Source organism: Lotus japonicus, chromosome 4 (genome assembly GCF_012489685.1).
Source record: "Lotus japonicus ecotype B-129 chromosome 4, LjGifu_v1.2".
NCBI classification, from domain to species: Eukaryota; Viridiplantae; Streptophyta; class Magnoliopsida; order Fabales; family Fabaceae; genus Lotus; species Lotus japonicus.
In genome coordinates this window covers 80749167-80774322 of record NC_080044.1, presented here as the reverse complement: position 1 = coordinate 80774322, position 25156 = coordinate 80749167, and the positions used below count along the sequence as shown (strand labels likewise).

Genomic DNA, 25156 nt, shown 5'->3' with positions numbered 1-25156 from the left:
AACAAAAACCTCAGCTCACCTCAGCTCACCAATCATTACTCATATAGCAGCTACCTAGATTCTGCAGTTTCCAACTTTGCAGAAGAGTGAGAAACTATTGGTTCTAGATAAGAGTGCATTTTCAGAGTAAAGTGAGGCATGCGATAGATATCAAGCACCATCATACTCAATCATTATTAAGGTGATAGACAATGCAAAAAATGGAGAATGAGTGGAGCTGGGAGCAGAACACTCTCATCAATGAGCTCATTCAGGGGATGGAGGTAGCAAGAAGGTTGAAGGAAGACTTGAAGACACCATATTCTGTTAACACAAGGGATTTGCAGGTGCAGAGGATATTATCTTCTTACGAAAAGGCTCTACAGATTCTAAGATGGAATGAATCAACTTCCAAGTTGCAGACCACGAATGGAGCAACAACTTTGTTATCAGAGTCTCCTCCATTGTCTGCCAATGGAAGTCCTATGAGGGAAGAGATTGATTGGGCTATCCAAGATCACCAGGAGGCTAAACGTGATTCAAAGAAAAGGTGAATTTTACTAGACAGACTTAGTGCATGTTTAGAACTCCTTATACAATTGATTATAAAGCCAGAATCAATTCCGGGAGAAGCTTATGTAAGTAGCTTCTGCGTTTCAGAATTGATTCTGAGAAATTAAAAGCTAATCCAAACATGCTATTAGTAGCAATTTTCTGCCACAGAAACACTAACAATGTGTATTTTTAAAATTGGTTTCAGAAAGACTATGCCCAAATGGATAGATCAAATCAGAGTGGTCTCTGAGAATGGCCTCGAAGGACCTCATGATGATGGTTACAACTGGAGAAAATATGGTCAAAAAGACATCCTTGGTGCCAAATATCCAAGGTGAGAAAGGACTTCCCCTTATCCTGATCTAGAAAAGAATCACAGGAGTTCTTAAAAATTGCACTTACCTGCATGGGCATCTCATTAACAATCCATTGTGACATTTGCAGAAGTTACTATAGGTGCACCTTCCGCAACACACAGAACTGCTGGGCCACGAAGCAAGTGCAGAGATCGGATGAAGATCCCACAATATTTGACATAACATACAGAGGAAAGCATACCTGTTCTCAGGGAAACGAGGCCGTTCAGCCACACAACTCACCAGAAAAACAACAGAAACTAAACAGTCATAATAATGATAGTCACCATGCAAAGCAAACAAATGAAAGCCTTACAAAGTTGAGAAACACCTTGACTGTCAGAACAGATCATTTGGGAAATCAAGAAATGTCATGTCCTTTCACTTTCCCTTCCACTTCCTTTGGATGCATGGCACAAGAAAACTACAGCTTGATTCCTTCGGCCTTAGAGAACGATTCCTTCCTGAGCAGCCTTTACCAGACACAACTATTATCTACGACAGGAGCAGAATCAAACTATTTCTCATCTCCAACTTTCCAGCTGAACGAGTTTGACGGGGTCTACAACCAGCCACGTTCTGAATCTGATATTACTGAGATCATTTCCACCAACACATCAGCCACCAATTCTCCAATTCTGGATTTCAATTTCTCACTTGATCAAGTGGAACTTGATCCGAATTTCCCCTTCAACACTCCAGGGTTTTTCTCATAATTGTACTCTAGAATAAAAGGAATATTATGAACAATAACCAAACCCTATTCCCCACTAGATAAGACTAAGTAAAGCAATACCATAATGTCTTATCATGTATCATTCTGAATAATATAAGTTGGACTAAAATAGGACAACTTCAGACACAGTAGCAGAACTGCAGGACAATGTATCGGCCATGGTAGGACTTACAAATGTCCTTCTAGTTAATATTAGAATTACAATTTTGGCAAAGCTTAGCACTATTTACTTTCAAATGCTCTAAATTTCCATAGCACAACCTATAACCCACATGTTTAGTAGAAGAGAATAGCAGCCATAAAAATCATAGCAATTCACTAGGGCCAATTAAGATACATGATTATTTATATCATATCAAAGAGAGAGACACAGAGAGAGGTTTTAGAACATTCTTAAAAGTGCAAGCCATTAACCATGCAGCATGAAAGGGAACAGATGAAATTTGGCAGTGCTGACCAAAGCTTTGTTAGAATTTCATTCCAATTAAGGACATAATTACACAAAATCTAGAATTTCATTCCATTTTATCTACAAAATAGCTCCAATGCTACAAGGATAGTGAGAGATTTAAGCAGAAGATAACAATTACCAGCTGAAATTCAATAGGACATCTAAGCCGATAGAGCAAATGCCAACACTGCAGCTAAAATTCAATATATCAAACCTTCTCCTCCTCCTCCTTCAAACTCGACTTAGTACCTGAATTTCCAGATTTCCTGAGACCCTCTCTGAGACCCAAAACTATAAACAAGTTAGTGAGGGTGAGAAGCGACTCAGCCCCACCATGTAACCAGTCTACATTCGACAAAGACGTTCCATAATGCACCTTCGCTGTCAATTCATGCAACCAAACAAAAATTCAGATACCCTAATCTACCCATTTGGGGTTACACTACACCTATGTGATTGAACTTGACTCACCGTAGATTCCAGCTGGTACTGCTCAAATCAAAGGTGTGGCGTGATAAAATCAATAGCAAAATTAGTATGAAGAAAGGTAAACGAAATGAAGTGAAAGAAGTAGAGAGAAACTGACTTGTGGCGCCAACAAAGGCGAGCAAGAAGTAGAAACCGAAGAGGGTGAGTTTGGGAGCAGTTTTGGACTTGGTGATGAAGTAGAGGAAAGCGATGTAGGGAAACAAGGAAAACGCGAATAGCTGAGGAGCGATGCTCTGGGAATCAATGACAGGTGCCCATGGATCAACGCCCAATGGCAACGCGCACACGATCTCTCCTCTTCTTCTTCCTCTTCTCTGACTGTGACTGTGACTGTGACTCTTCAATTCTTCCCTGACGCAACATGCATGATAATCGCATTGCAAGAAGCTTGTTGAAGAAGGGTTGACAAATTTGGAGGATGTAGATTGCAAAAGGGGAAAGTTAATAGAAATAGCAGTAGCAGCTACTGCCATTTTCGGAAATGTCTCAAGTTTCTTCTATCTCTGTGTATCTTGAAGATGTTAACATGGGATGAGATGAGAACCGTTCAATTTCTGAACCGGTTCGCTAAACGGGCTCTGATGGGCCGCTTGAGCCCATGTTGAGAACAGCTTCTTTATGCTTGTATCATTGTGAGTCAGGCCCACTTGAAATGCAATGACATTTGTCCAAAAAATGCCTTAGACCTTGTTATTTATTTTAAGAATTTTGTTGGTACATATTGCCCCATTCTTACATGATTAGGATTTACATGATCAGTTATTAAAGTGGAGATTGGAGAATGCTTATTGTCACGAAATAAGCTCCGATGAAAAGAAAAAAAAATAGATAAGTAGGTTCAGAAAAACTCAAGTGCTTTTGATAGTTTAAGATTCATTGTTTTGTTTTTCGGATGAATTAAAGTTTGAGTAGGTTTAACTCTAGTCACATTACGGGTCAAGGTATGTCCTCAAAATCACATGTCACCTATAAAAGTACTTACAAATCACTCGCCGACATAACCCTCACATCAGTATTGAGAATTAATTAAACACACAACCTAATGAGTAGAAATGGTATGTGCTTACCAAATGTATCAGTATTTCATTGTTTTCTCGTGTACGTTCATTCACACACTATATAATAGAATAGAGCTCAAGGCTTAAATACCCTTTAATTCATATAATTTAGGATATGTGTACTTTTTATTTCCCTTTTTTTTATTTTATATTACTTAACTTTCTCGAAACCCTAGTTTGGGTGTCTCCAAACTAATTTGTTTCTAATATAAACCATAATTAAACACAAACAATGTGATAAAGCTCATTCAAATTTCCTTGTAACTTAATTTATTGCAACTAAATTTATAAAAAGTACTATACTAAATATCAATGCATTTGTATTCTGACTTGCATTTATTCCGAGCGAAATTAATATGGAAATTGACTTGTATGGTTCTTCATACAATTAATACTACGTACTACTATAGCCCAACTTGTCGCATATTGAAATAAACTATTAAAATTAGCTTCCCCTTCATCATTCCTTTGAGGTTGTTAACTAATAATACAAGTCACATAATCGTCCAAGGATAGCAGGTTCCTTCACAATCCAAAATTCAACGGTACTCATAAATTAAAAACTAAGTAAAACTGCTATATATCGTGAATCATTAGAAACGTAGTATTATAAAAACAGAAATCTGCCACTCGTCACTTATACAAATGTTAATTGCTACTACATCATAGCTTCACTAATCACAAAATTAACTATTATTATTGCTATTATTATCATCATTAATCTAAAGAGACATTAATTAACTAATAATTAAGGCATTTCACATTGGTGTTGTGTTAAGCACACGAAATACCAATAGAAGTTGCCGTGAACCGCTCTGAAGCTGACTTTCTGACCAAGGAACTGAGATTCGGGGAAATTCCACCGATCTCAAACTCCGGCAGCTCCGGAATAGTGGAAAGAACAGCAGCTTCAGACTTATCATAAACCACGTACAAACGATCTCTTGAATTTGAATATTTATGATCATGATCTGCTGCTACAACTTGCTGGAAACTATCACTGCTGCTACAGATTCTGAACTTGTTGCTGTTGGAGGACTTGAAAACAAAGCGGAGAAGCTTTTGGAAGGTACGAGAGATCTTGAAAGACTTGTTGGAGGGTGGTGGTGGTGGTGGTTGAGGTTGTTGAAATGTTGAGAGTGAGCGATGATGAGGCATGGAAAGTGTTCTTGGGGAATTCATAATCGCTGAGTCAAGTTGGCGTTTGAAGGAGGTGAGTTCGTACGAGTCATATAGCGTGCTTCCACAATCCCATACGTATGGCTTTGAGAATTGCTTCTGGTTTTCTTCTCCGGTTTTCTGATCCATAATCGTAGTTGAATTGCTAGCTTGTGAAAATGTTTAAGAGGGAAATATGAGAGATTGGAGAATGGAAAGTGAATGGAGGTGATAGATATAGTTGAATGAATAGAGAGAGAAGAGAGGGTTCACTTTTGTGAAGGAGTGAAACGCGTTAGTGGTGACTTAAAGTGTAGTTCGCTTATAATCGTTTCACACGTACAGCATATATTGACCATTACTACCCATTCAGCATTAAATCCGTGGGGGATTTTTTTTCATATTTTAACGATTCCAATGGCTGTGTGCCAGCGCTAGCTGCTACCTGCAACCTCCATATTGGGCATGTATAGTCGAGTGAATCCGTAAATAGTTGAACTTCTTAAGTTTCTGATTCACAGCTCAATATCTTAAAGGTTTATATGGAGAAAGATTTGTCAAGAGGAACCTACTTACCTTATGCGATCTCACACTCTCAAGGAAATTTATCGCATGGCTGCTCGTTGTGGAATACCTTGGTACAATAAAAAAAAATATTGGGCATATATGTGTGTGAAGATAAACTTAAAAAAACAGTCATGGATCGAGTAATAAATTTAGTGAGGTGAGGATATTCATATGGTAGATAAAAATAAATGAGAAGCAGTTGGAAAAGGTGGGATGCTAGGGGACGTGGAATGAAAATGGCCCCTTCATTCATGTCTGTGTAATTAACTAGTAGTATATCATGATATGCATAAATCTATAAATATATATAACCAGCCTATGATTTGATTTACTAACTCATCTTCTAGATTACTAAATCAAATAAAAAATCACGTGGATGTGGTGTGTGTTGACTCTGGAAATTAGTTACTACTGAGTGCTTCTCCACGAAGCAATTAAAGTTGGCTTAAACAATAATTATTTTCGCTAACACGATATACACACATACAGATAATATGGCCTGGATGCAGATTTTCATCGATTCACTCATTTTCTTGTTATTTAATTAAGACTAAAACCTTTTGAAAGTAAAGCCTTACATATACGATCATCAATATCCAATCACCTCTCTTCTCACAAATTAACATTTTGCTATCACAATTTTGTTCTGCATACCATTTGAGGTTGAACCTCACTACCTCAGTATGATGATCAGATTGCTAAGTTGCTACAATGACAGCACTGACCAATACATGAAAGAAGAATTGCAAGCAATAATACTTGGAGTATTATCCCACTGCCAGCTGATAAACACTTAATTGAGTGTGAATTAGTGTACAAAATTAAGTACAGACTTATTGGAATAAATTGAAAGGCATAAAGCTTATATAGTTGCTAAAGAATTCATACAACAAGAAGGCCTAGACTTAACTAATACCTTTTTTAGCTAGGCTGTGAAAATTTTGTTGTCACTATCAAGGGTTGGTCTCTTTCTCAATTAGATATTAGTAACGCATTTTTGAATGGTAATCTATTCGAGGATATTTATATATATGGATATACCTCAGGGTTATCCAATTCCTACTCAGCTTCCGAGTGAGGGTGAGAATGGTGAGTGCTTTGGCCTAAGACAAGCCTTTAGGTAGTAGTTCTCAAAATCTGCTAATTAATGTGTTGTTGCAAAATGGTTTCACACAGTCTAGAAGTGATTACTCTGTCTTCACTAAACGTTCTGGTATTAATCTCTTAGTTCTACTTGTGTGCATAGAAGGAATCACCATAGCTAGATAAATTATTGCAAAGAAACGATGCAACCCAAATTGGAGCTAGCGGATACAAGAAGATTGAAGCAACATGGAGCTCCGGTTGATACATAGAATCCATTGATACAAGAAGATTGAAGCAACATGCAGTCCAAATCCCGTTGTGAATCAAAAAGTACGAAAGAGGAAAATAACACATTGTGATACACTTTTTGTTTGAAATGTGCTATTTTTCCGTTTCCATACTTTTTAGCAGGTATCCAAACGAGCTCTTATGGAACTTGCAGATTACAAGCTCACAAGTAGCTTAGTAAAACACTGATGCCACAGGGACAGTGCTTTTGTCTGTGATCTGCTTTCTCCCCTATTTTCTAAAATTTGAAAAAACCTTATATTGCATACACCAATGTACTTGTACATATGCTTAATCCTTAACATCACTGCTAAATAGCTTAAATTGGTTGGCATCAAGAACCAATTGCCTTATGGAAGAGAATGCACCCACGATTCCTGCACCCGTGAACACCACCATAATGGACATGTTGACCCAATAAGTTAAGGATGATTTTGGTGGCTTGTGAGTCATGTTGTACAGAAGCATAGGCAGGATGAAATCCAGAGGGATGAAACCAATAGCACCAATCACACCGTTGATGTCGCCAAAAAATGGTAACATGGCTGCCATGAACCCACAGAATATCATGTAAATTGATCGAAGAACAAGGCGAGGAATAAGATTTCTTTTGGAAAACATCCCCTGCTTAACATCTGCTGATTTCTTCTCCATTATCTCATAAGCAACTTGAGAATAAACCTGTGAAATAATGTGGGACAAACATTACTCTTGCTCATGGCTTTTTATGATCCCCTCAATTCCCTCCCAAGAAGAAACAAAATCAAATAGCATCACAGAATTGTAGACAAATGTGGGTTGAAACAACCGCAATTGCAATCGTGATGCCATTGCCGGGACATTAAAACCCCTTATGTTAAAACTAGTTCGGTCAAAACTCAATAGTACACTCCACTGAGACTCGAGAGAGAACTTTGTGAGCTTACCAGGCCAATTGCTAAGAGCTGAAGAAGAACAAAGATGACAGCAAGTCCAAGGACCCAAGTTGGAACCAAGGCAGGTTCATTATCTGGCAGCAGACTATTTAAAATGTTTGAGCTGGCCTTGTTTCCAAATGCCCAATATCCAGAAACTGAAGCAGAGTAGAAAGTCACAAAAATCACAGCATAACACATAGCAAGGCCTTTTACCATCTTCCCTGTGGCAGGGGGTGCTAGAGTTGCCTGTAGTCATGTTGACATGGTTAGTGTGAGTGAAGAAGCATTGTTAACTAACATCAAAATAATAGCATGTTTGGAACAACTTCAACGTCTTTAGAATCAATTCTAAAGTTCATAAGCTTCTATGCATAATTGATTATGCCTTTAAAAACAATTATCGAAGGATTTCCAAACATGCATTATGTTTCAAGTTAGAAAGAGGAGGAGTGAGTACTTGTATCTCGGGTAATATGCCATTCCCAAATATTGCTGCGAGTATGGAGATAGAGGTGAAGGCGCTTAAGGCCCTTGCAGACTTCTTAGGTTCTAAGGAATAGTCCCTTGGAGGGGCATTTTCTGATTTTCCTGCACAACAGAGATAAAAGATCTCAAGGTTATCTGATTCATAGTTATAGCATGTTTAAATCACATGTTTGAATCAGTTTTTTTTTTTCTTTTTTCATTAGAATCAATTGTGAAAGGAGAAGCTATTCACGGAAATTTCTCTATAAAATTGATTTCACCTTCAGAATCAATTGTAGAATGATTTACGAAAATGAACTTAATTTATAGCAGTGGAGTAATGAATTTGTAATTTGTACCTGCATGAATACACGCACCGACCACAAGCATGGTGTAGCCCAATGCAAGGAAGAGTGAACACAAGTTGATGTGTCGCAGGGAATGGAAAGAGGGAAGTTGGGATAAAAATATCATTACCACTGTCACCATTGCTATAAACTCGTACAATTTCAGGGATCCATGAGGTGAAATGTTGGAGTACATGATCTAGTATAACACAAAGGAAAATCAACGGATTAATGAATCAAAATAAGAGTCACCGTTTCAAAAATAAAATAAAAATAAGTCATCAATTATCTAGTGTTTTGGGCTGGATACTTGCGAGCCCAAGTAGCTTATGGTCCGGGGGAGTGCCTTGATGGAGCTTGAAGAGAAGCCTAGTCCAATATGTCTTAAGGATCACACCACACCCACATTTAGAACTCTCACTCCCCTGGACAAACCAACCTAATGAGCCCACACACATCAAGCCCAACAAGTAATATTAGAGCTCACTTGTTCAATGGCCCACAATTAAGAAAAAAAATGAGCCGAGAAAAAAAACTAACAAAAAAACAGAGATTTGGGCACACCAAACACTAACTAGGATAAAAAAAACGATGGCTCTTGAGACTCAGATTTACATAGAACGAGTCAAGCTCACGACAATAACCTATAAGATTCTGCTTAAGTACAAACTCAGGCTGAGCAAGTCTGACTCATCACTCCGTAATACCAAGGTTATTAAAACCGGACCGGTGATCAAACCGGTGAGGGCACTGGTTCACGGTTCATTGGTTCAACCGTAATTGAACCGTGGTCCAACCGGTATAGCCGCAATTAATTAATAAATATTCTTTTAAAATAAATATATAATATATAAAAGAAGACAATAATCATAACTTCATATCACAAATAAAAATTATCAATGTTTTTTTTTACAGTAAAAATTTATCAATGTTACCAATAATATTTTTGAAATAATTATATAATATATTAACTATCAAATATACAAAAGAGACTTTGAAACTTGAAAGTCATGGTAAGAGGTGAAATACAAAAAGTAATGTCTGTTCCCTAGGGGCTATAATTCTTGTTTTGTCCTTATATGCTGTTTACAATGCAAAAAGTAACAAAAGTCAAGCCAAAAGTTATAGTTTGATAATAAATTCACATAAAAAGCTGTACCAGAACTGACGAAAGTGCAAGAGGCAGTATTAAAAAATGTAAAGAGGGACACGTGTCGGCACTTGATTGTGCAGATTTTGAACCGCTTAAAACCGGATAACCGCCGGTTTTCCGGTTTTTACCGGTTTTTGACCGGTTTGCACGAGTTTTGACCGGTTTTACTCTCATCCGGTTAATGGCAAGGATCGAACCGGCTGAGGTTCCGGTTCCCGGTCCGACCGGTCAGACCGGCCGGTCCGGTCCGGTTTTAATAACCATGCGTAATACATAGACCTAAGGGAAGTGATGTAATATAAAAAAGAAGTCCTACATGAGAGAGTTGGATAGAAAAAACAATAGTTTATAATAAGACAAGGTGCTGGAACTCTAATTGCCTTAAGGTATTTTAGATCACATCGCACCCACATTTAAAGCATCATTTGCTAGACAACGACTTATATACATTTATTTTGTCTCCAATTGAACAATGTGAGTCTTCTTTTCATATCTGCATAATTAATTCTTCCTCAAGTCTAACTGAAATAATCAAATTAGATTTATTAGGTGTGAGATTGTACTAAAAAGAAATATCAGAGATTTAAAGTCCCTTTTCAACCAATCAATATAAAGCCACACTTCTCTTCTCCAAGTCCCGACTATCGTCCAGCATATTAATTGTCGTCTGTCGAACACTTCTAATACTAACAAAGAGTATTCAAAAATTCAAAGTTTCCGTAATGAATCAAAATTGGCAAAAGTAGAATGCGTGATCCAGGAAATAACCATTAACTTATTGCGTAAAACAGTCCAATGAGTATAAATCTGACCAAACCTTTCTTTTCTATTTTCCACAAAACTTATCACTTTACTATCGTATTGTTCTATCCATCATTCCTCTTAATGACTTTTTTTAGTTTGTCGCTACCCCTTAGAACTCCTCCGTTGGGATAAGGATCATGTTTCATCCACACCTCTCTTTTGAGGTGGAGAGGTGGAATGGTGAGAGAGATATGAAAAAAAGAAAAAGTAAGAGAGAAAAATATGAGATGTGATAGATGATAAGATGAGAGAGATAAAAATAAAAAAAAAGGTGAAAATGAAGTGTTTAAAAAATGAGGTGTGTATATATCATTACTCTTGGGATAAATAACCAAGCTTATATGGAAGAACTTGAATTTAACATTTTTTTGGTAATAGACTTAGTTCACGGCTTACAAAGGTTGAAAGAATCAACACAAATATCAATTAGTGAGAGGTTTTAAGTCTAGAGAGGAAAAAACAAAAGAATAACAGCTAAGAGTCAGAGATCAATCATTGGTGACAGAAAACGAAATTTAGAATTTCATTATAATAATAAAGCATAACTTATCATGTTGAATGAGTATAGTATATCTTAATAGCTAGATTTGTAAGCCATTGCTTTCATTTACTATTATTATATGTCTTGAATCCTAAGTCATTGTATTATCTTGATTAACAAATGACATAAAATTAATCTTACATTAAGAAAAGACAAAGCAATTGACAAATTAATAGATAAGAAACCTGAAGGCATTCCCCAGCGAGCAAGATTGCCCCTATGCCAACTCCAGTGTTGATTGCCGTTTGGATGAAGATTACAAAATAGTACATCCATCCCGAACCTGTCATATAAACCGAAGCAACATATATAGCAAGGTCAAAACATATTGAGCATTCACTAAAAAACAAAAACAAGGTCACAACTTACATATTCAAAATTATTTGATACAATGATTTATCGTAAATGTGATAAAATGTCATTATTTATCACGTCATAATATACCACTTAATATGAAATTTTTAAAAATAATAAAAATATGGATTAAAAGTATATCTTAAAATATGTGAGAAGAAAATACATATTATGTGGTGTAAGTAACAGATCAGAAGTTTTGAAGTACTTGTTGTTTCTTTAGGTGAATGGTCCCCTGCTAATTAATGTTTGAACTGACTTATTAGCCTACAATAGTATATGTATATGACATGAATCTTATGTAAAAAATTAAAATAAATATTTCCCTAAAAAAACTCACTGTTCTACACTATTCTTCAGTCTTCTTTTAAGAAATAGACTAAAGAAACTTAAAAAAAAAATAGGGTAAAGAAAATTGGGGCTGAATTTTATATAAAACTTATATTAAATGTTATCTTAGACTTTAGTATTATTTTAATTTGATGAAGATAAATGAATCTCATTCAAAAGATAAATATCACTTTTTGCCTTACAAAACCCACTTTCATTATTTTATTTTATTTTGAAAATAAACACACTTTCATAAATCAGTGCACAAATTGGGTCCCTATACCATAAAGTTGTTGTTAATAGAAATTGCCCAATAATAAAAAGAGTTTAATGGATATATACTGACAGTGTAAAATAGTTTTACACAGACATTCAATTGAATTCCGCTAAATCAGAAAATATCTTATTCTTTTAATTAAAATTAAAGTCAAATGTAATTATCTCTCCTATGTGACATGCTTTGATTGGATAATGTAAAACTATTTTACACTGTCCGTGCATATCCATTAAACTCTAATAAAAAACTAAAAAAAAGTTATAGAGAAGTTCTCCGAGAGAATAAAAAATATAATAAAAAATAAGATAACAATTTTATAAGAGATTAATCTCATTTTAACACAGTCGGTGTTGCATAGAGTATCGGTGGATAGAAATTAATCTCATTTTAAAATAAAGTTATAAAAAACAAAAAAAAAACAAACAAACACTAATTAATTAATTAATTACCATGGTTGTATAGTAATCACCTAAGACGTCGGCGGCAAGCTCCCGGAAACGGATGTGGCGGCGACCGGATTTCTCACAGTGTTCGAGCACCTTGGACATGAGGAAGTAAGCGTAGAATGTGACAGCGCCCATCACGGTGAGGCAAACGAACCCAAGCACCCACCCCAATCCTCTGAAAGCGTACGGCAGCGTGAGTATCGTTGGGCCAACAATCGCCGTGGTTAAATGAAAACCTGCGTGCCACCATTGACCTGCACCACCACCACCGCATTGATCGTTCGTTGATACCACATTTGTTAACAGAATTGAACAAAGAGAGTAACATGTACGTAATTATTGGAGTTGAAAATTTGAAATACCTTTGGATTGGAGGACGAAGGCTGCTCCGGCGTCCTCCTCCGGCAAGGAACGTCCTTTGGTGGACGCGCCATGGCGATGATGGTTGTAGGAGGAGAGGCGTTATCTGGAGATTGGAAACGTGTGTGTGTTTGTAACTAACTATTGTTACGCTGGCTTATAACTACGCCGATTGCGGAGGAGAGAACGAAGCTCGTGGGCGGTGGAATCTTTCTATTATAAAGGCTTGTTTGCTTGTTTGTTTTGGTTTTCACATATATGAATTAAGGGTCCTTTTGCACAACTGAGAAACTTGAGGGACCAAAACTCATAATTATGAATATGAATTGCGTTTGAGGTTTGAACATGTTCACAATTCTGTTTTAGATGGGTCCCTGCATTATGCACGCGTCATTGTCATGATCTTAATTCAATATTGGGTGTGTCCTTTTTTCTGTAGAGAGACGGGGCTGTTAGTTCTCTTTCGTTTTATGTTATTATTACTACTCGGAGGGAGTTTCCACTAAATACAAAGAGGGAAGGCATTTTTGTTTTCTAGCTGAAAATACAATGATGACATGCAAATGCAATACATGGATGGAACTTGGAAGGAAAGCATGTGTTTTAGTGTTTTGGAGAGAATGACTTCAAATGACATATTTAATGATTAAATGTACCTTTTTAGATTAATGCTTCTTTTTATACAAAGTTATAGTAAGAGGATTTATAAGAAAATGTAGTAGAATATATCACTAATTAATTTGCTATTTATGAGAGCAATTTCTAACAACTCATATTTACACATCTGTTAATATATAAATTATACACCATTAAAATAAAATAAAAAATTATGAGAGGGTGAAGAGGAAGATGTCTACAAATTCTCTCTAGCCTAAATTCAATGAAATTGAAGAAATAAGGAGCTGAAACCTGGTTGAGTTATAATTTGGGAAAACATTATGTTTATTGAGGATTAAGCTGACCTCTTATTTTTCAAATCACTGTTTTACAATTATGGAAAGATTTGGTGTGACCTAGTTTTCAATAGGTGAACCAGTGTGTCTAATAACATATGTTTAGCCTCTTAAGTGGTTAACTCTTCTGCACCAACTCATTCGATCTCCTAAGTCTGAGAAGTTGATTCATTAAAATTATCTAAGCCATACAAGTGACTATGGAGGGTGTACAAGTGACATCATCCTATTGCTTAGAAAATAAAATGACAAATTTTTTTTTGTCAAATGACTAATCCGCTTGGGTTCCTTTTGGGCCTAATATAACGAGCTGATAAAAGCCAATCACAATATAGGAGCCCAAGTGGAGAAGATCACTCTGTGGTAATTTATAGGAACCCGCCATTCTCTTGGAAAATACCCTTTTAGGCTTTAGCACTTGTATTGAGGTTCGAGAATACTCTGGTAATTACTAATTACCAAATCATCACAAGGATGACAATTGGAAAATACAAAAACATCCGCTAAATATGTATTGAGGTTCGAGAATATTGATAAAATTTCTCAATTATTAGTATAGAACTACATGTATGGGTAATGGTTAGAGGTTAGTAAGTTACATTCCATGAAAAAAGACATTTACCGGATCCTGCTTCAATAATAGTCCTTTTTTTGAAAGGAAAAAATAATAGTACTTTTCCAGTTTTCCTGCTGTTTATGATAAGCTACTTGAAGAAGAATTGATATTTTTTAAAATCCTTCAGTCTTATTAACCAAATTCATAAGGAGTTTTTGTTGAAATGACAAATTTAGAACGATTCTAAATGAAATTAAACATTCTAATTTTACAAAGTCAACACCCAATTCTAGAGACTAGAGAGAATTGCAGCTAGCAAGCAAACACATGTTCAATACAAATTTGAACATGCAAAAGTCCAAAAAGTCCAAGGGGGGGGGGGGGGGGGGGCTCTTTTCTTTACTGTCTCAGTTTGTTGCTTCAGTGCTTGCAAGGGATTTGTTGTATTCCTCCAATTCCTTCTTGTATGCTTCCATTGCTTCAGATGCTTTGCCATTCCACAATTGTTTTTCTTCCTCACTCAGTTCCTATAGCCAAATGGGAACCACAGGAATATGTTAAAGAGGAAATGATGTTGTAAACAAGTATCAAAATTAGATAGAAATTACATGTTTGGTTCAATTTTTGTTTGTGAGAATCAATTATGAAACATGCACAAAGAATTAGCTATAGTACCTTCCACTTCAAGGAAACAAGTGCGTTGAGGGTGGGGTTACTGACTCCTGGTCGTTCCTCCTGTAAGCTTTTCCTTGCTTCATTTCTGAATATGAGGAATGAGGATGGAGGTCTCTTAGGCCTGTTTGGATCAGAAATCTTATCCTCCTTGTTCTGTTTCTTCTTCTGTTTTGTTTTCTGCAGGATGCTTAGGTGGATTAGCCACAATGGTAACTGGAAATCAACAAGGAAAGACACTAAGTGGAAAAGGGCAAAAACCTTGATAATGATTTCAGTTTTCTCCTTCTTCTTCAGCAGTTGCAAGGCTTCCTGTTTCTGAAGTTTCATATGCTCCTCCTCTTCCTTCATGAGATTAGCAGCCTCCTCATCCTTTTTCTGCTTATAAGCCTCCATTTCCAGAGCATAATTCTCCTTGTTCTTCTTTGCCATCTGCAAGTTTCAAATTAAGTTACTAGTAAAAAAATTAAGCCACTAAAAGAGAGTGAAGTTCATGACCAAATAATGAATGAAACTTAAGGGCAAAAACCTCTTCATAAGGCCTCTTTTGTTCTTCTGTCATGTTTTTCCACTCTTCAGCTGTGACCTTGGGAACCTGAAACACAGCATACCCTATAAAATTAGTGTTCTTCATTCATGAATCATGATTGATGTTTTGATATCCTTGAAGAATTGATTCTACTGCCAAAGTTAATTCTGAGAAGCTGTGTTCAGAGTAGCTTCTAAGTGACAGAATTTATTCTTAGAGAAAATAAGCTGATACAATCATGCTATACTCAATTACCTCCAAGACCTTCATGTTCTCAGCAAGAAGAGCTGCCCTTCTTTCATTAGTGAACAAGAAATAAGCTGACATAGGGTGCTTTGGTTTCAATGGATCCTTCTCTTTCCTGTGAAAGTACAAATACAATTAATCAGTAACCAAGTAATGAAAGGTTAACTCAACATCATAGCAGAAAAGAGTAAAATTTACTTGTTCTTCTTGCCCTCTTTCTCTGTCTCTTGTTTAAACTGCATATACTGTTCAAGCAATTCCATAGCAGTCTTCTGCTTGTGCTCCTCTTCCAAGAGCTTCATTGCCTCAATCTCACGTTTTTCCTTTGCAGTCACCAGCAGGTAAGCCTCTTTTTCTGCATGGTATCTCTCCTCATAAGGCTTCTTCTCTTCTGCACTAACTGTCTTCCATTTAGCCCCAAGCATGTTTGAAATTTCCTTAAATTCGGCCTCGGGGTTCGATTTCTTAATCTGCATGATGAAGCCACCATCATTAGATAAAAACCAGTAACCACAAACACCCAAGTCCAATTGAGGTTTGAAGGAAGTAAATTTCAATAATTCAAAAGGATTCATTTCATTGCTTTACCTCACTCCATTGGTCTTTCATCCATAAAATGTAAGGTGGAGAAGGCCTTTTTGTCTCAGAGCCCCCATTCTTCTTCTTCTTCTCCTTCTTATCCTGCTCCTTCTCTTTCAGCATAGGCAAATTCTGTACATTATACAAGCATATCAATAAATTAAATACTAGAATTACAACATAAAATCATTTTGATTTTAAATTGTGGTTAATTTGGTTTTGAAATCTCCGCATCGACATCACAACCGGCATTTGTTCGCAATTCTTCATCCCTAATTTAAAACCCTGCATGTGTTGAATTCAACTAACCCTAATCTAAAACCCCCAATTTAAAACCCTAATTCAACATAAAAATGATAACAACCAAGGGGGAATTCAAATTCAACTAACCATGGTAGGTTTGAACTCCTTCAGCTTCTGCAATTTCTTCAGCTCAACCTGAAGCTTCTCCTGCTCGCGGCCACGATTTTCAAGCTCTTCCTCCTTCTGTTTCAATAGCTCATCCCTGGCCTTCAAGAGCTCCTCAGTCTTCTCCTTCTCGAGACGCATCTGCTGCATCTTCTCCTGCATCTCAAGCAAGTCCTTCTCGAATGATTGCTGCTTCGACTGCTGATTCTTCGAAATTGGAGAGGCAGAGGATTCAGAAACCTTCCCAGCTATGATGTTTGCCTCGTTCGTTGACGGGGTTTTCTCCTTCAGCGCCTTTCTGCCACCCCTGGACCTCTTTGGTGGTACTTCAGCAACTGCAACTGTGTCAGCCATGGATGATGCGAGCGAATTTGTGGATTGTGAAATGAAACGAAGCAGAACAGTTTGTGTGATGAGGAGAAGAGCGAAGTGCGTTTTTATAGTGGAGAATGCAACGGTCAGATTTTTCAAATTTGAAAGAGATTGAGATGGAAGATGAATGTGGGAGTGACAAATATGGCACCTCTTGATTAGTTGACCGTTGGTGTAAAGGGGGAGGGAAACACAACTAATTGCTTACCATATGTACAATTTTTCCTCTTACCCAAAAAGCAAATAACCATATAATTTTGAAATTCTATGAGATTCGTTCATTCATAGGATTTGAATTTTCCACGTGAAATTTTTAAATTTACGTGATTAAGAAATCAGAGTCGTTTGATCAAACGACACGGCTCACATTTTAAATTTGTATATGTCGTTTGATTTTAATGAAATATATGAGTAGACATATACTTGATCAAACGGTTCTATTCAAACACATGTCTCCTCCTCTAAATGTATCTTAATAGAGGAAAAAATGAATAAATGGTAGATGCATCACTATTAGGTTTTTAAAGGAAGGGTTCTTAAAGAGAAACAAAGTTAATTTCTTTTGTAAAAAATTAGCCAACCAAGCCGCATTTTTGTGGATAATTTAACATATTTATTTATGAATCACAAATAAAGAAGTAAATAATCTCTTTATGTAATCTAATAACCACCCTTAAAATAATTAAAATTGAGTTTAATAGCTACAACTTAATAGCGTAATTAAATTTTACATAAAAATCAATTAGATTTAATCGCATTGTCATGTTATAATTAAGTTAAAAAGACTAAGAAACATGACTGTTTACACCGTCAATACCGATTGGGTTTATTATGTTATTGAGTTGTGGGTCACTATTTTGATACTTATGGAAACAGACATTAGCACACACTTTAGAGGATATATCAAACATTCTAAGAACATCTTCAATGAAAGATTTTTAGTTATTATTTTTTGAGTTAAGAACTAAGAACGGAGTTTTTAACTATTGGAGGGGATGACGTGAAGTTCTTAGTTCTTAAAAATAAGAACTAAATTCTTATATAAGAAGTTTTACTTTTTGAGTTCTTAGCATAAAAAATTAATTTTTTCTCTCTCTCTCTCATTCATTTAATTTAAGTATTAAATTAACATTTAAATTTAAATCAAAATTATATAGAAATAAAAAATATTAATATAATGGTATTGTGAGACCAAATGAATAGTGCTAATAACTAAGAACTCATGGTTGAAGCAAAATCTGCAAAGAGTTGCTTAAGCACATGTGGCAGTACAGACCCACATGAATAGTGCTAAGAATTAGGAACTAAGAACTAGCATTGAAGATGCTCAACCTAGAACAGTGTGCCGCCCCCTCTATGTTTTTCCGCCATAAGTACTTTTTGTCAGGCCTTAATGCCTCAATGAACATCTTCTTTGACAAGAAAAAAGTGAACAGAATTGTTAGCATGGATTGCAATGAAAATTTGTCAAGTTTGCACTCAACTTGTATACAAACATACCCTTAATGGTTAGCTGATGGATTTGTATAAAGTGAGAACAGAGTAAAAGAACACACAAGATAGGAAAATTGCTTTAAATAACCTCAGATGGCCCTTAAAGGGTGGGAAAAAAAATAAGATTGTTATGCCCATCCACTTTCAATTCTGAATATCAAAAGTGTTCTGCTACATTCAATTTGTTTGCCTCCAATCTTCATCATACTTCTGTGTGCATATTAAGAATCATAGTATAGTATACAGAGTAACAATTCACCCCCATACTGTAAGGGGTATTTAACTAAATTTCTTATCCATTGACAATCATCTCCATTATTATGTCATTCCAAGAGTCTATTGGCCCAGGTAAGCACCAGTGCAGACAATCCCTTTGAGCTTTAGCATTTGGCCCCTCTGCAAATGGATGAAATTGCCTGTATGGACCAGGATGCCCATCTGGTCTCAAAAGCATAAGTGGTGCAAAATCAAGAATTTTGACATTCACTCCATATCTTGAAGCTTCAGAAGTTGTATTTCCAAACTCCTCTAACTCAACCTCGCGAAGAATCCGGCTCAAATCCTTCATTTCCATCTCACCTTCTTTAATTGGTGCTGTTCTATTGCAAGTTCCCCCACTAAACCACTCCCCATTTTCAAAATGGTCAGGTGTGGATGTCCTGAAAAAAATCAAACCTTTGTGGTTGGAAGACAATATGGAGTTCATGACAAATCTCAAGGTTTTGCGATAAGCAAAGTCAAACCCCAGATCTGTCAAGTTCTTGTTAGAACAGCCATGGCAGCCCAATATAGTGTCATTTTCATAGTAGATTGCAGACTTGACAAACCATTTCCCAGTTGAAATAATAATGTAATCAAAGTTCAAGTACTGATTCGTCCATTTACTGTCTAGCTTGTCAAGATATAACTGAATTTCAGAACTTGAAACACCATTAATGTCTTCAAAAATAGCAGCTTCCATAAGGAATGGTGACCAAATAACCGATATAGTTAAGTTGGATAACGGAAAGTGCCAGCTTCGGGACTTGTATTCCTCATCATGGTAGACTAAAGCAGGTTGTTCCACCTGAAGCACAAAATAATTCAAGTAAATCACTCACTACCCTTCTACTGGTTTCTAAGAGTAACGGACAACCATGCATAGGCTCCATCATAATTTCTAAAATACATAGCCCTCCAAAATTAACTGATAAGATTCTATCATGGTGACAATTAAATTTTGCAAGAAACAAATCAAGCGACAAACACAATTGTACAATTTAGTAGAGAAAAGGGAAATAAAGATATGTTGACCTGATTGGTAGTGCATGCATTTTCAACACAGAGGAGAGTGTCAGTGCACATATTTTACAACGAGGCGCTCGGTGTAGAGGTCATGCTGGGTTTCAATACTCACAATACTGTGAAATTTACTTCTTACTAGTTACTAGTTACTAGTTACTAAATGAGCCACACAGAATTTTCCAAACTGTATTAAAATTGTGCTTGTCTTGGGCCTAATTGCAAGTCTGTTATACAATCAATATCATAATTAACGGTGCTTCAATTTACAGTCCAAACAAGAGGTCACACCGTCAAGCTTTCATAAATTGACAAAATGCAGTGAATCAATTATAGAAAGTGAATCACTACTGTATGAGATGTACATGTCTATTTAAGACAGAGAATGGTGAAGAAATCAGTTTAAGAAAGAACAGAAAGAAGAAAGGAGAAGGAGAGAGAATAGTTGAGAAATGAGAACTAAATCTCGCAAGTCATGAATTTAAAATAAATGCATGGACAGCTAACAAGCTCCGGTTTATTCATGTCATTAGCCATCATACTCTTCCTTTTTAACTCTGCTACTTTGACGGTTTGACCTGAGAACTTCTCTCAATTTTAGCAACTCTATTCTTTTTATGTGTTTTTTTCTATTTCTTTAGGCATTTTCTACAAATATCTACCACTCTATCACTACAAACCCTTTGAATAATCATTCCAATAGAATCTTATAAATCAATTAACCATCAAATCTTGTGAATGAAAAAGTTGCTACTCTTGATGACTTCTGAGCTGAAAAATAACGCCTCAAATCCTAGAGTTCTTGGTGTACCTAAATTTCTCTGCATTAGATATAGGTTTTAAATTGTGGTTGTGGTTGCCGCTGCATTGCGGAATTGTGGGTTGATGCGGCCACAATTTCGGTCGCGGTGCTGATGCGGGGACTCCAAAACCCATTACGTTGCGGTTGTGATTGTGGTTACGGATCGCAATTTGAAACCATATAAGAAAATGCTAGATTCTGATGCAACTAGAGCAAACAGAGAGTTAAGAAATAAAATTAACTACACTTAGTTCTCTAATCTTTACATCATAGGCGGATGCCTAAAAGTACTTGATAAATAAACTGGCCAAGTATTAAGGCATATTCTATCACAGGTTACGCAAACAACTACAGCTAAACAAAAGCTTTCCCACACACATAGCAACAGATTCTTGATTTGTTATCTGGAGTCAAGAAACTTCCAAAAACAAAATTTGGCCTAATGCATAATCAGAAAATACATGTGCATTACGCTTGTCTGATCCTCAGAGAAGAAAGTTTCACAAACAATCAGACAAAAAGGAAAAGAAAATTTTGGCCTAATGATTGATTTTGTCCATTCCTTTTATTTGGACCGGATAAGTTTCCATTGCAGGAGTGGCAGAACTAAGACCTTGAGATCAGTGAAGACAATAATTTATAGAAAGGGTTCATGCACATGCACGCATGAATTGAGTCAGTTTCAAAATCTTTAAGTTACTAAACTTTCCATATTCCTGACTTTGATACTTCTTCGCCTCTACATGACCCCTCAGCTTTAATTTAAGCCTTCCATAGCATCATCAAAAGTTATTCACAGAGGTGATAGAGTCAAGCAATCTATTAATTCAAAGGACCAATTCTGAAACGACACCAGTGTAGTCAATCCCGGATAGGGAAATTCTGTGATAAATTCTGTTCTTATCAAAAGCTCAAATAAAATTTCCCTAAATTGGAATCACCAATCATCCTCTTCAAGAGCCAAACCTTCCTCTTAATTATTTTCACTATTATAATAGTTCTATACCACTTCCTCCACCAACTAGACCCTTTTCAGAATGTTTCTGAAGTAAAAACTATAAAATACTTCCCAAAAATGCCCTAACATGTACTTGTTGTGGGCAGGGTTGGCAACGGGCCCCATGGATGCGGGTTTGACCATTCCCACACCCAAACCCGAACTTAACACCCAAACCCAATATAGGTGCAAAAGTTAAACCCAAACCCAAACCCCTGAGTTTCGGGTTACCTAAAACCAAGCCCAAAACCCGATGTGAGAACCGAATCCGTAAAAAACTAAAAAACCCGACCCGGAAACAACATGTACATAAGAGAACATGAGCATAATCTGATTAAACTTCATCATCTTTCCAATACAGAGAATAAATTATAGTTCATGAACATAAACTAATAAACAACATAATTCATGAATTTATAAACATCCCAATTCTAAATGTCTAATTAAACTTCATTCTTCAATATTCTTTTAATTAAACTTCCCAGTCGAAGTCTTCAACAAACAACAACAACAACCACAAATAATATAACAAACTATCAAAAACAACCACAAATTCGGGTTTCGGTTCGGGTTTAATCAATGTCACACCCGAACCCAAACATGTTTTAAAATTCGAGTAAAACCCAAAAAAAATCGGGTTTTGCCCGAAATTTCGGGTCGGGTTCGGGTTGGGTCTCACGGGTTTGGGTTTTCTTGCCATCTCTAGTTGTGGGCTGTATTTGGGTCTTGATTAATTCCACCAAAGCGGCCAAATAGCGCCTTTATAGCCGCTATTTCCTCTGCTTTAGTGGCTGCAACACTGAATTGGGCTGCTATGCAACAAGGAGCGGCCAAGGACCGCTACGCACGCTATTTGACAACCCTGAACGACCCTGGTCATTCTGACTGCTGTTTACTAAAAGTCTCAGGTTTTTGAGAATTTGAATGTGGCCATAAGCCCATCCTAGGCTCAATGTGACTACGCCATTGCATTACAGGATAAGCAGACATTTCAATTGAGTTCAGTGCTATTGAAGATAAAATCCGATTAGACAATGCAAAAGACACACACACCTTTGCAAGCATGCAGAGCAAGGACTGAACATGGTTGCGCGATATGGAATCACCAATGAGTGCCCACGCCTTATTACGCATCATGCGAAGAAACCTCCACGGATCAAACTGAGGCAAATCGCAGTCTCTCGGAACCCACCTCCAATTCAAAAACTCCCTGTCGGGCCTCCCATTAGTCATGCAATTTTGATGAGACTCAATGAGATTGCAGCTTTCATTAGTATAAGCCGGACCCAGCGGGTTTGGAACCCAATCCCCAATGAAATAATCACATTTCCCTACATGGAAAAAAGAAGAAGCTCTAAGCTGGAAATAATCACAATTCACACTCATTCCTAAGCTACTACCTATACAGAATCTATGATCAGAAACAAAATCCAAAACCCCATTTCACAGCTTGCAGATCTAAACGTGCGTGAGAGTGTTTACATATTGAATAAAGGAATTAAGCCAACAGAGAGAAAAAAACAGTTCACTCACTAACCTGTTTCTGTTGGAGCCACTTGATCTTCCTCATCTTCAGGAATATGAATAGGAACTGGAGCAGGTGTCAATTGGGGAACTGGTTCTGAAGAAGACGAAGTTTGAGGTGGATTTTCGGGTATGGCATCTTTCTCGGGAAATGGGGTTTCGAGAAGTGGAGAAATGAGAGAGGGGAGGGAATGGAAGAAGAAGAGTCGGAAAGCGAGGCCGAAGAAGAAGACGGTAAGAAGCAACTTGAGGAGGAAGCTTTTGTGGTTGAAATTATCGATCCTCATTGATTTGTTTTGGATGTGTCTGTCTGTGAATGAATGGAACAAAAGTCAAAAACACCAAACCAAATCGAATCTGTTACTATGGAATTTGAATCCAACAACAACACTTGTTTGTGTTTTCTTCTTCTTGGTGTTGTTGTTGTTGATGCTCACAGACACTGAGTGTTGGAATGCGGAAATGGAGTGTTTTTTGAGCAAGTGAAGAAGTAGTGGTGCTTCCAAGATCCATCCATGTGATAGATTGATCCTTAGTAGATTAAAATTATTTTCTACCAGAAGACAGGATTCTCTCTAGCTATTAATTTTGCACTTAATGGTAGAGAGTACAGACAACTAGTTTTTGTTTTGGTCAATAGACAAATAGTTTTTATATTACTTGTTTGGATTAGATCATCTTCCACTCAAAATGGATTTCCCCAATTTGAAGTTACATATTTATTTTGGTAAGCATTTGATAATTGGTTCATGACACGACATAGAGTTTGATTTTTGTCGTCGTCAACTTTTTAATAAAAAAAATGAGTTTCAACACATAGTAGTTGAGTTTTTACATTATTCACGCTTTAAGCCTAAGTGAACTCTTGCGTGAGGGACCTGTTAGAAATATAATCATTCAGTTGTCATTTACTCAACAACTTAAATTTTTGGAATAATTGGTTCATAATTAAATGCAAACATGATTTCACATATCTCAATGCGTTAACGGGAAAGTTATAGTAATTTGTTACATTGAGTTTAACGTGAATAAGAGAAGCAAAATTTTGACATGTTGACTCCAACGTGGATCTATATTGAGTATGATGGAAATCCAAATAGGCACTTAAATGGACTCAAATTATTAGGATCTTTTTCAACGGTTAAAAACTTGTGAAAAGTAAGAATAAAAAAATAACCTCAAATGTGGAGTGGTGGTTGCTCATACCGTCCACAAACCATGGATTGTGAATTTAATCTCTATGAATAAAACACATTTCACGCGATGTTCGAGTGTATTAATTACTGATATCCACGATGATTGATAAAGTTGTGATATATAGACACATGAAAAGATAAATTATAAAATACCTTTCTTCTACCTCCTTAAGGGAGCTAAATTAGTAAAAAAAAAAAAAAAAATTTTTTCCTATAACACCAAATAATGGTATTTTTTCTCGTTTCCCTCCTGCCTCAATTGAAAACTATTTTCTCTCATGATTATTGTGTTGGTGAAAGGTGTGTTTGTATCATTAGCAAATGCCAAACGTCCATTCATATTAGCAAATGCCAAAGGCGGTAATATATTAGTGACAAACACACTCGAACGCAGTGGCTTGAGAGCAAAGGTATACCGAAAATATAAATAACATTAGAAGTTAGAACAGAGTACACATGGTGATGAAGATGTGAAAATCTATTAGTCACATTGTCACTTTTCACTTTATTGTTTTTAGTAGGGACTAAATGGAAACATTTTAAAAAATATGGGTTGAAATCAAAACAAAAATGAAAAGGTGATGTAGTATTTAGATTAATTTAAACCTTCTATTAAAGCGCTCTCATAGTCTCATCTCATCATTCTCCATTGATTTTAAAACGTATGCTTAGTCTCCAAGAATTTTGAATTTCTTTTAAAAGTGTGGAAACAGCAAAAACAGAAGCCAAGCCAGCCTTTGATTAGCAAAACTACATGTAGCAGACCCCCAAAAAAAATGGAAAAGTAAAAAGCATTAAAGAAGGACAAAAAATCAAGAAAAATTTGATAC

The 25156-nt window shown here is 36.4% G+C and overlaps 6 protein-coding genes across 6 annotated transcripts; 1 reads left to right on the top strand and 5 right to left on the bottom strand.

Moving 5' to 3' along the window:
• Nucleotides 1-2: 2 nt before the first annotated feature.
• LOC130711258 (probable WRKY transcription factor 41) lies at nucleotides 3-1840 on the top strand. The gene is made up of 3 exons (XM_057560799.1): nucleotides 3-529; nucleotides 740-868; nucleotides 979-1840. Exons 1-3 carry the CDS (start codon nucleotides 192-194, stop codon nucleotides 1604-1606), a joined length of 1095 nt encoding a protein of 364 aa, XP_057416782.1. The 5' UTR covers nucleotides 3-191; the 3' UTR covers nucleotides 1607-1840.
• A 228-nt stretch (nucleotides 1841-2068) lies between these two features.
• On the bottom strand, nucleotides 2069-3280 carry LOC130711259 (uncharacterized). Its single transcript, XM_057560800.1, has 3 exons — nucleotides 2664-3280; nucleotides 2549-2566; nucleotides 2069-2458 (listed from the first exon to the last, which is right to left on the bottom strand). Exons 1-3 carry the CDS (start codon nucleotides 3037-3039, stop codon nucleotides 2286-2288), a joined length of 567 nt encoding a protein of 188 aa, XP_057416783.1. The 5' UTR covers nucleotides 3040-3280; the 3' UTR covers nucleotides 2069-2285.
• Nucleotides 3281-4205: 925 nt separating this feature from the next.
• Nucleotides 4206-5089, bottom strand: LOC130711260 (uncharacterized). Its single transcript, XM_057560801.1, has one exon. It carries the CDS (start codon nucleotides 4930-4932, stop codon nucleotides 4399-4401), a length of 534 nt encoding a protein of 177 aa, XP_057416784.1. The 5' UTR covers nucleotides 4933-5089; the 3' UTR covers nucleotides 4206-4398.
• Nucleotides 5090-6661: 1572 nt separating this feature from the next.
• Nucleotides 6662-12791, bottom strand: LOC130711257 (probable GABA transporter 2). Its single transcript, XM_057560798.1, is given in 8 exon segments — nucleotides 6662-7404; nucleotides 7650-7886; nucleotides 8098-8228; nucleotides 8465-8651; nucleotides 11136-11233; nucleotides 12381-12611; nucleotides 12720-12768; nucleotides 12771-12791. Coding segments are annotated over 8 exon segments (1344 nt in total). The 3' UTR covers nucleotides 6662-7014.
• A 1666-nt stretch (nucleotides 12792-14457) lies between these two features.
• LOC130715723 (high mobility group B protein 6-like) lies at nucleotides 14458-17111 on the bottom strand. Its single transcript, XM_057565842.1, has 8 exons — nucleotides 16643-17111; nucleotides 16262-16384; nucleotides 15872-16143; nucleotides 15683-15788; nucleotides 15428-15493; nucleotides 15160-15330; nucleotides 14902-15078; nucleotides 14458-14753 (listed from the first exon to the last, which is right to left on the bottom strand). Exons 1-8 carry the CDS (start codon nucleotides 17012-17014, stop codon nucleotides 14634-14636), a joined length of 1407 nt encoding a protein of 468 aa, XP_057421825.1. The 5' UTR covers nucleotides 17015-17111; the 3' UTR covers nucleotides 14458-14633.
• Nucleotides 17112-18580: 1469 nt separating this feature from the next.
• On the bottom strand, nucleotides 18581-23734 carry LOC130711728 (protein trichome birefringence-like 23). Its single transcript, XM_057561447.1, has 3 exons — nucleotides 23144-23734; nucleotides 22660-22937; nucleotides 18581-19592 (listed from the first exon to the last, which is right to left on the bottom strand). The coding sequence occupies exons 1-3, from the start codon at nucleotides 23415-23417 to the stop codon at nucleotides 18819-18821; spliced, it is 1326 nt and encodes a 441-aa protein (XP_057417430.1). The 5' UTR covers nucleotides 23418-23734; the 3' UTR covers nucleotides 18581-18818.
• Nucleotides 23735-25156: the final 1422 nt, after the last annotated feature.

Bases quoted from the DNA above. Each gene is read 5' to 3' on its own strand.
- LOC130711258 (XM_057560799.1), top strand. From the start codon at position 192: ATGCAAAAAATGGAGAATGAGTGGAGCTGGGAGCAGAACACTCTCATC. The intron at 530-739 runs GTGAATTTTACT...AATTGGTTTCAG, and splicing joins AAACGTGATTCAAAGAAAAG to AAAGACTATGCCCAAATGGA. The intron at 869-978 runs GTGAGAAAGGAC...TGACATTTGCAG, and splicing joins CTTGGTGCCAAATATCCAAG to AAGTTACTATAGGTGCACCT.
- LOC130711259 (XM_057560800.1), bottom strand. From the start codon at position 3,039: ATGGCAGTAGCTGCTACTGCTATTTCTATTAACTTTCCCCTTTTGCAA.
- LOC130711260 (XM_057560801.1), bottom strand. From the start codon at position 4,932: ATGGATCAGAAAACCGGAGAAGAAAACCAGAAGCAATTCTCAAAGCCA.
- LOC130715723 (XM_057565842.1), bottom strand. From the start codon at position 17,014: ATGGCTGACACAGTTGCAGTTGCTGAAGTACCACCAAAGAGGTCCAGG. The intron at 15,789-15,871 runs GTAAATTTTACT...GTACTTTCACAG, and splicing joins AAAGAGGGCAAGAAGAACAA to GAAAGAGAAGGATCCATTGA. The intron at 15,079-15,159 runs GTTTTTGCCCTT...AGCATCCTGCAG, and splicing joins AAACTGAAATCATTATCAAG to AAAACAAAACAGAAGAAGAA.
- LOC130711728 (XM_057561447.1), bottom strand. From the start codon at position 23,417: ATGAGGATCGATAATTTCAACCACAAAAGCTTCCTCCTCAAGTTGCTT. The intron at 22,938-23,143 runs GTTAGTGAGTGA...TTTTCCATGTAG, and splicing joins AGTGGCTCCAACAGAAACAG to GGAAATGTGATTATTTCATT. The intron at 19,593-22,659 runs GTGTGTGTGTCT...TTTGTGCTTCAG, and splicing joins TGCTCTGCATGCTTGCAAAG to GTGGAACAACCTGCTTTAGT.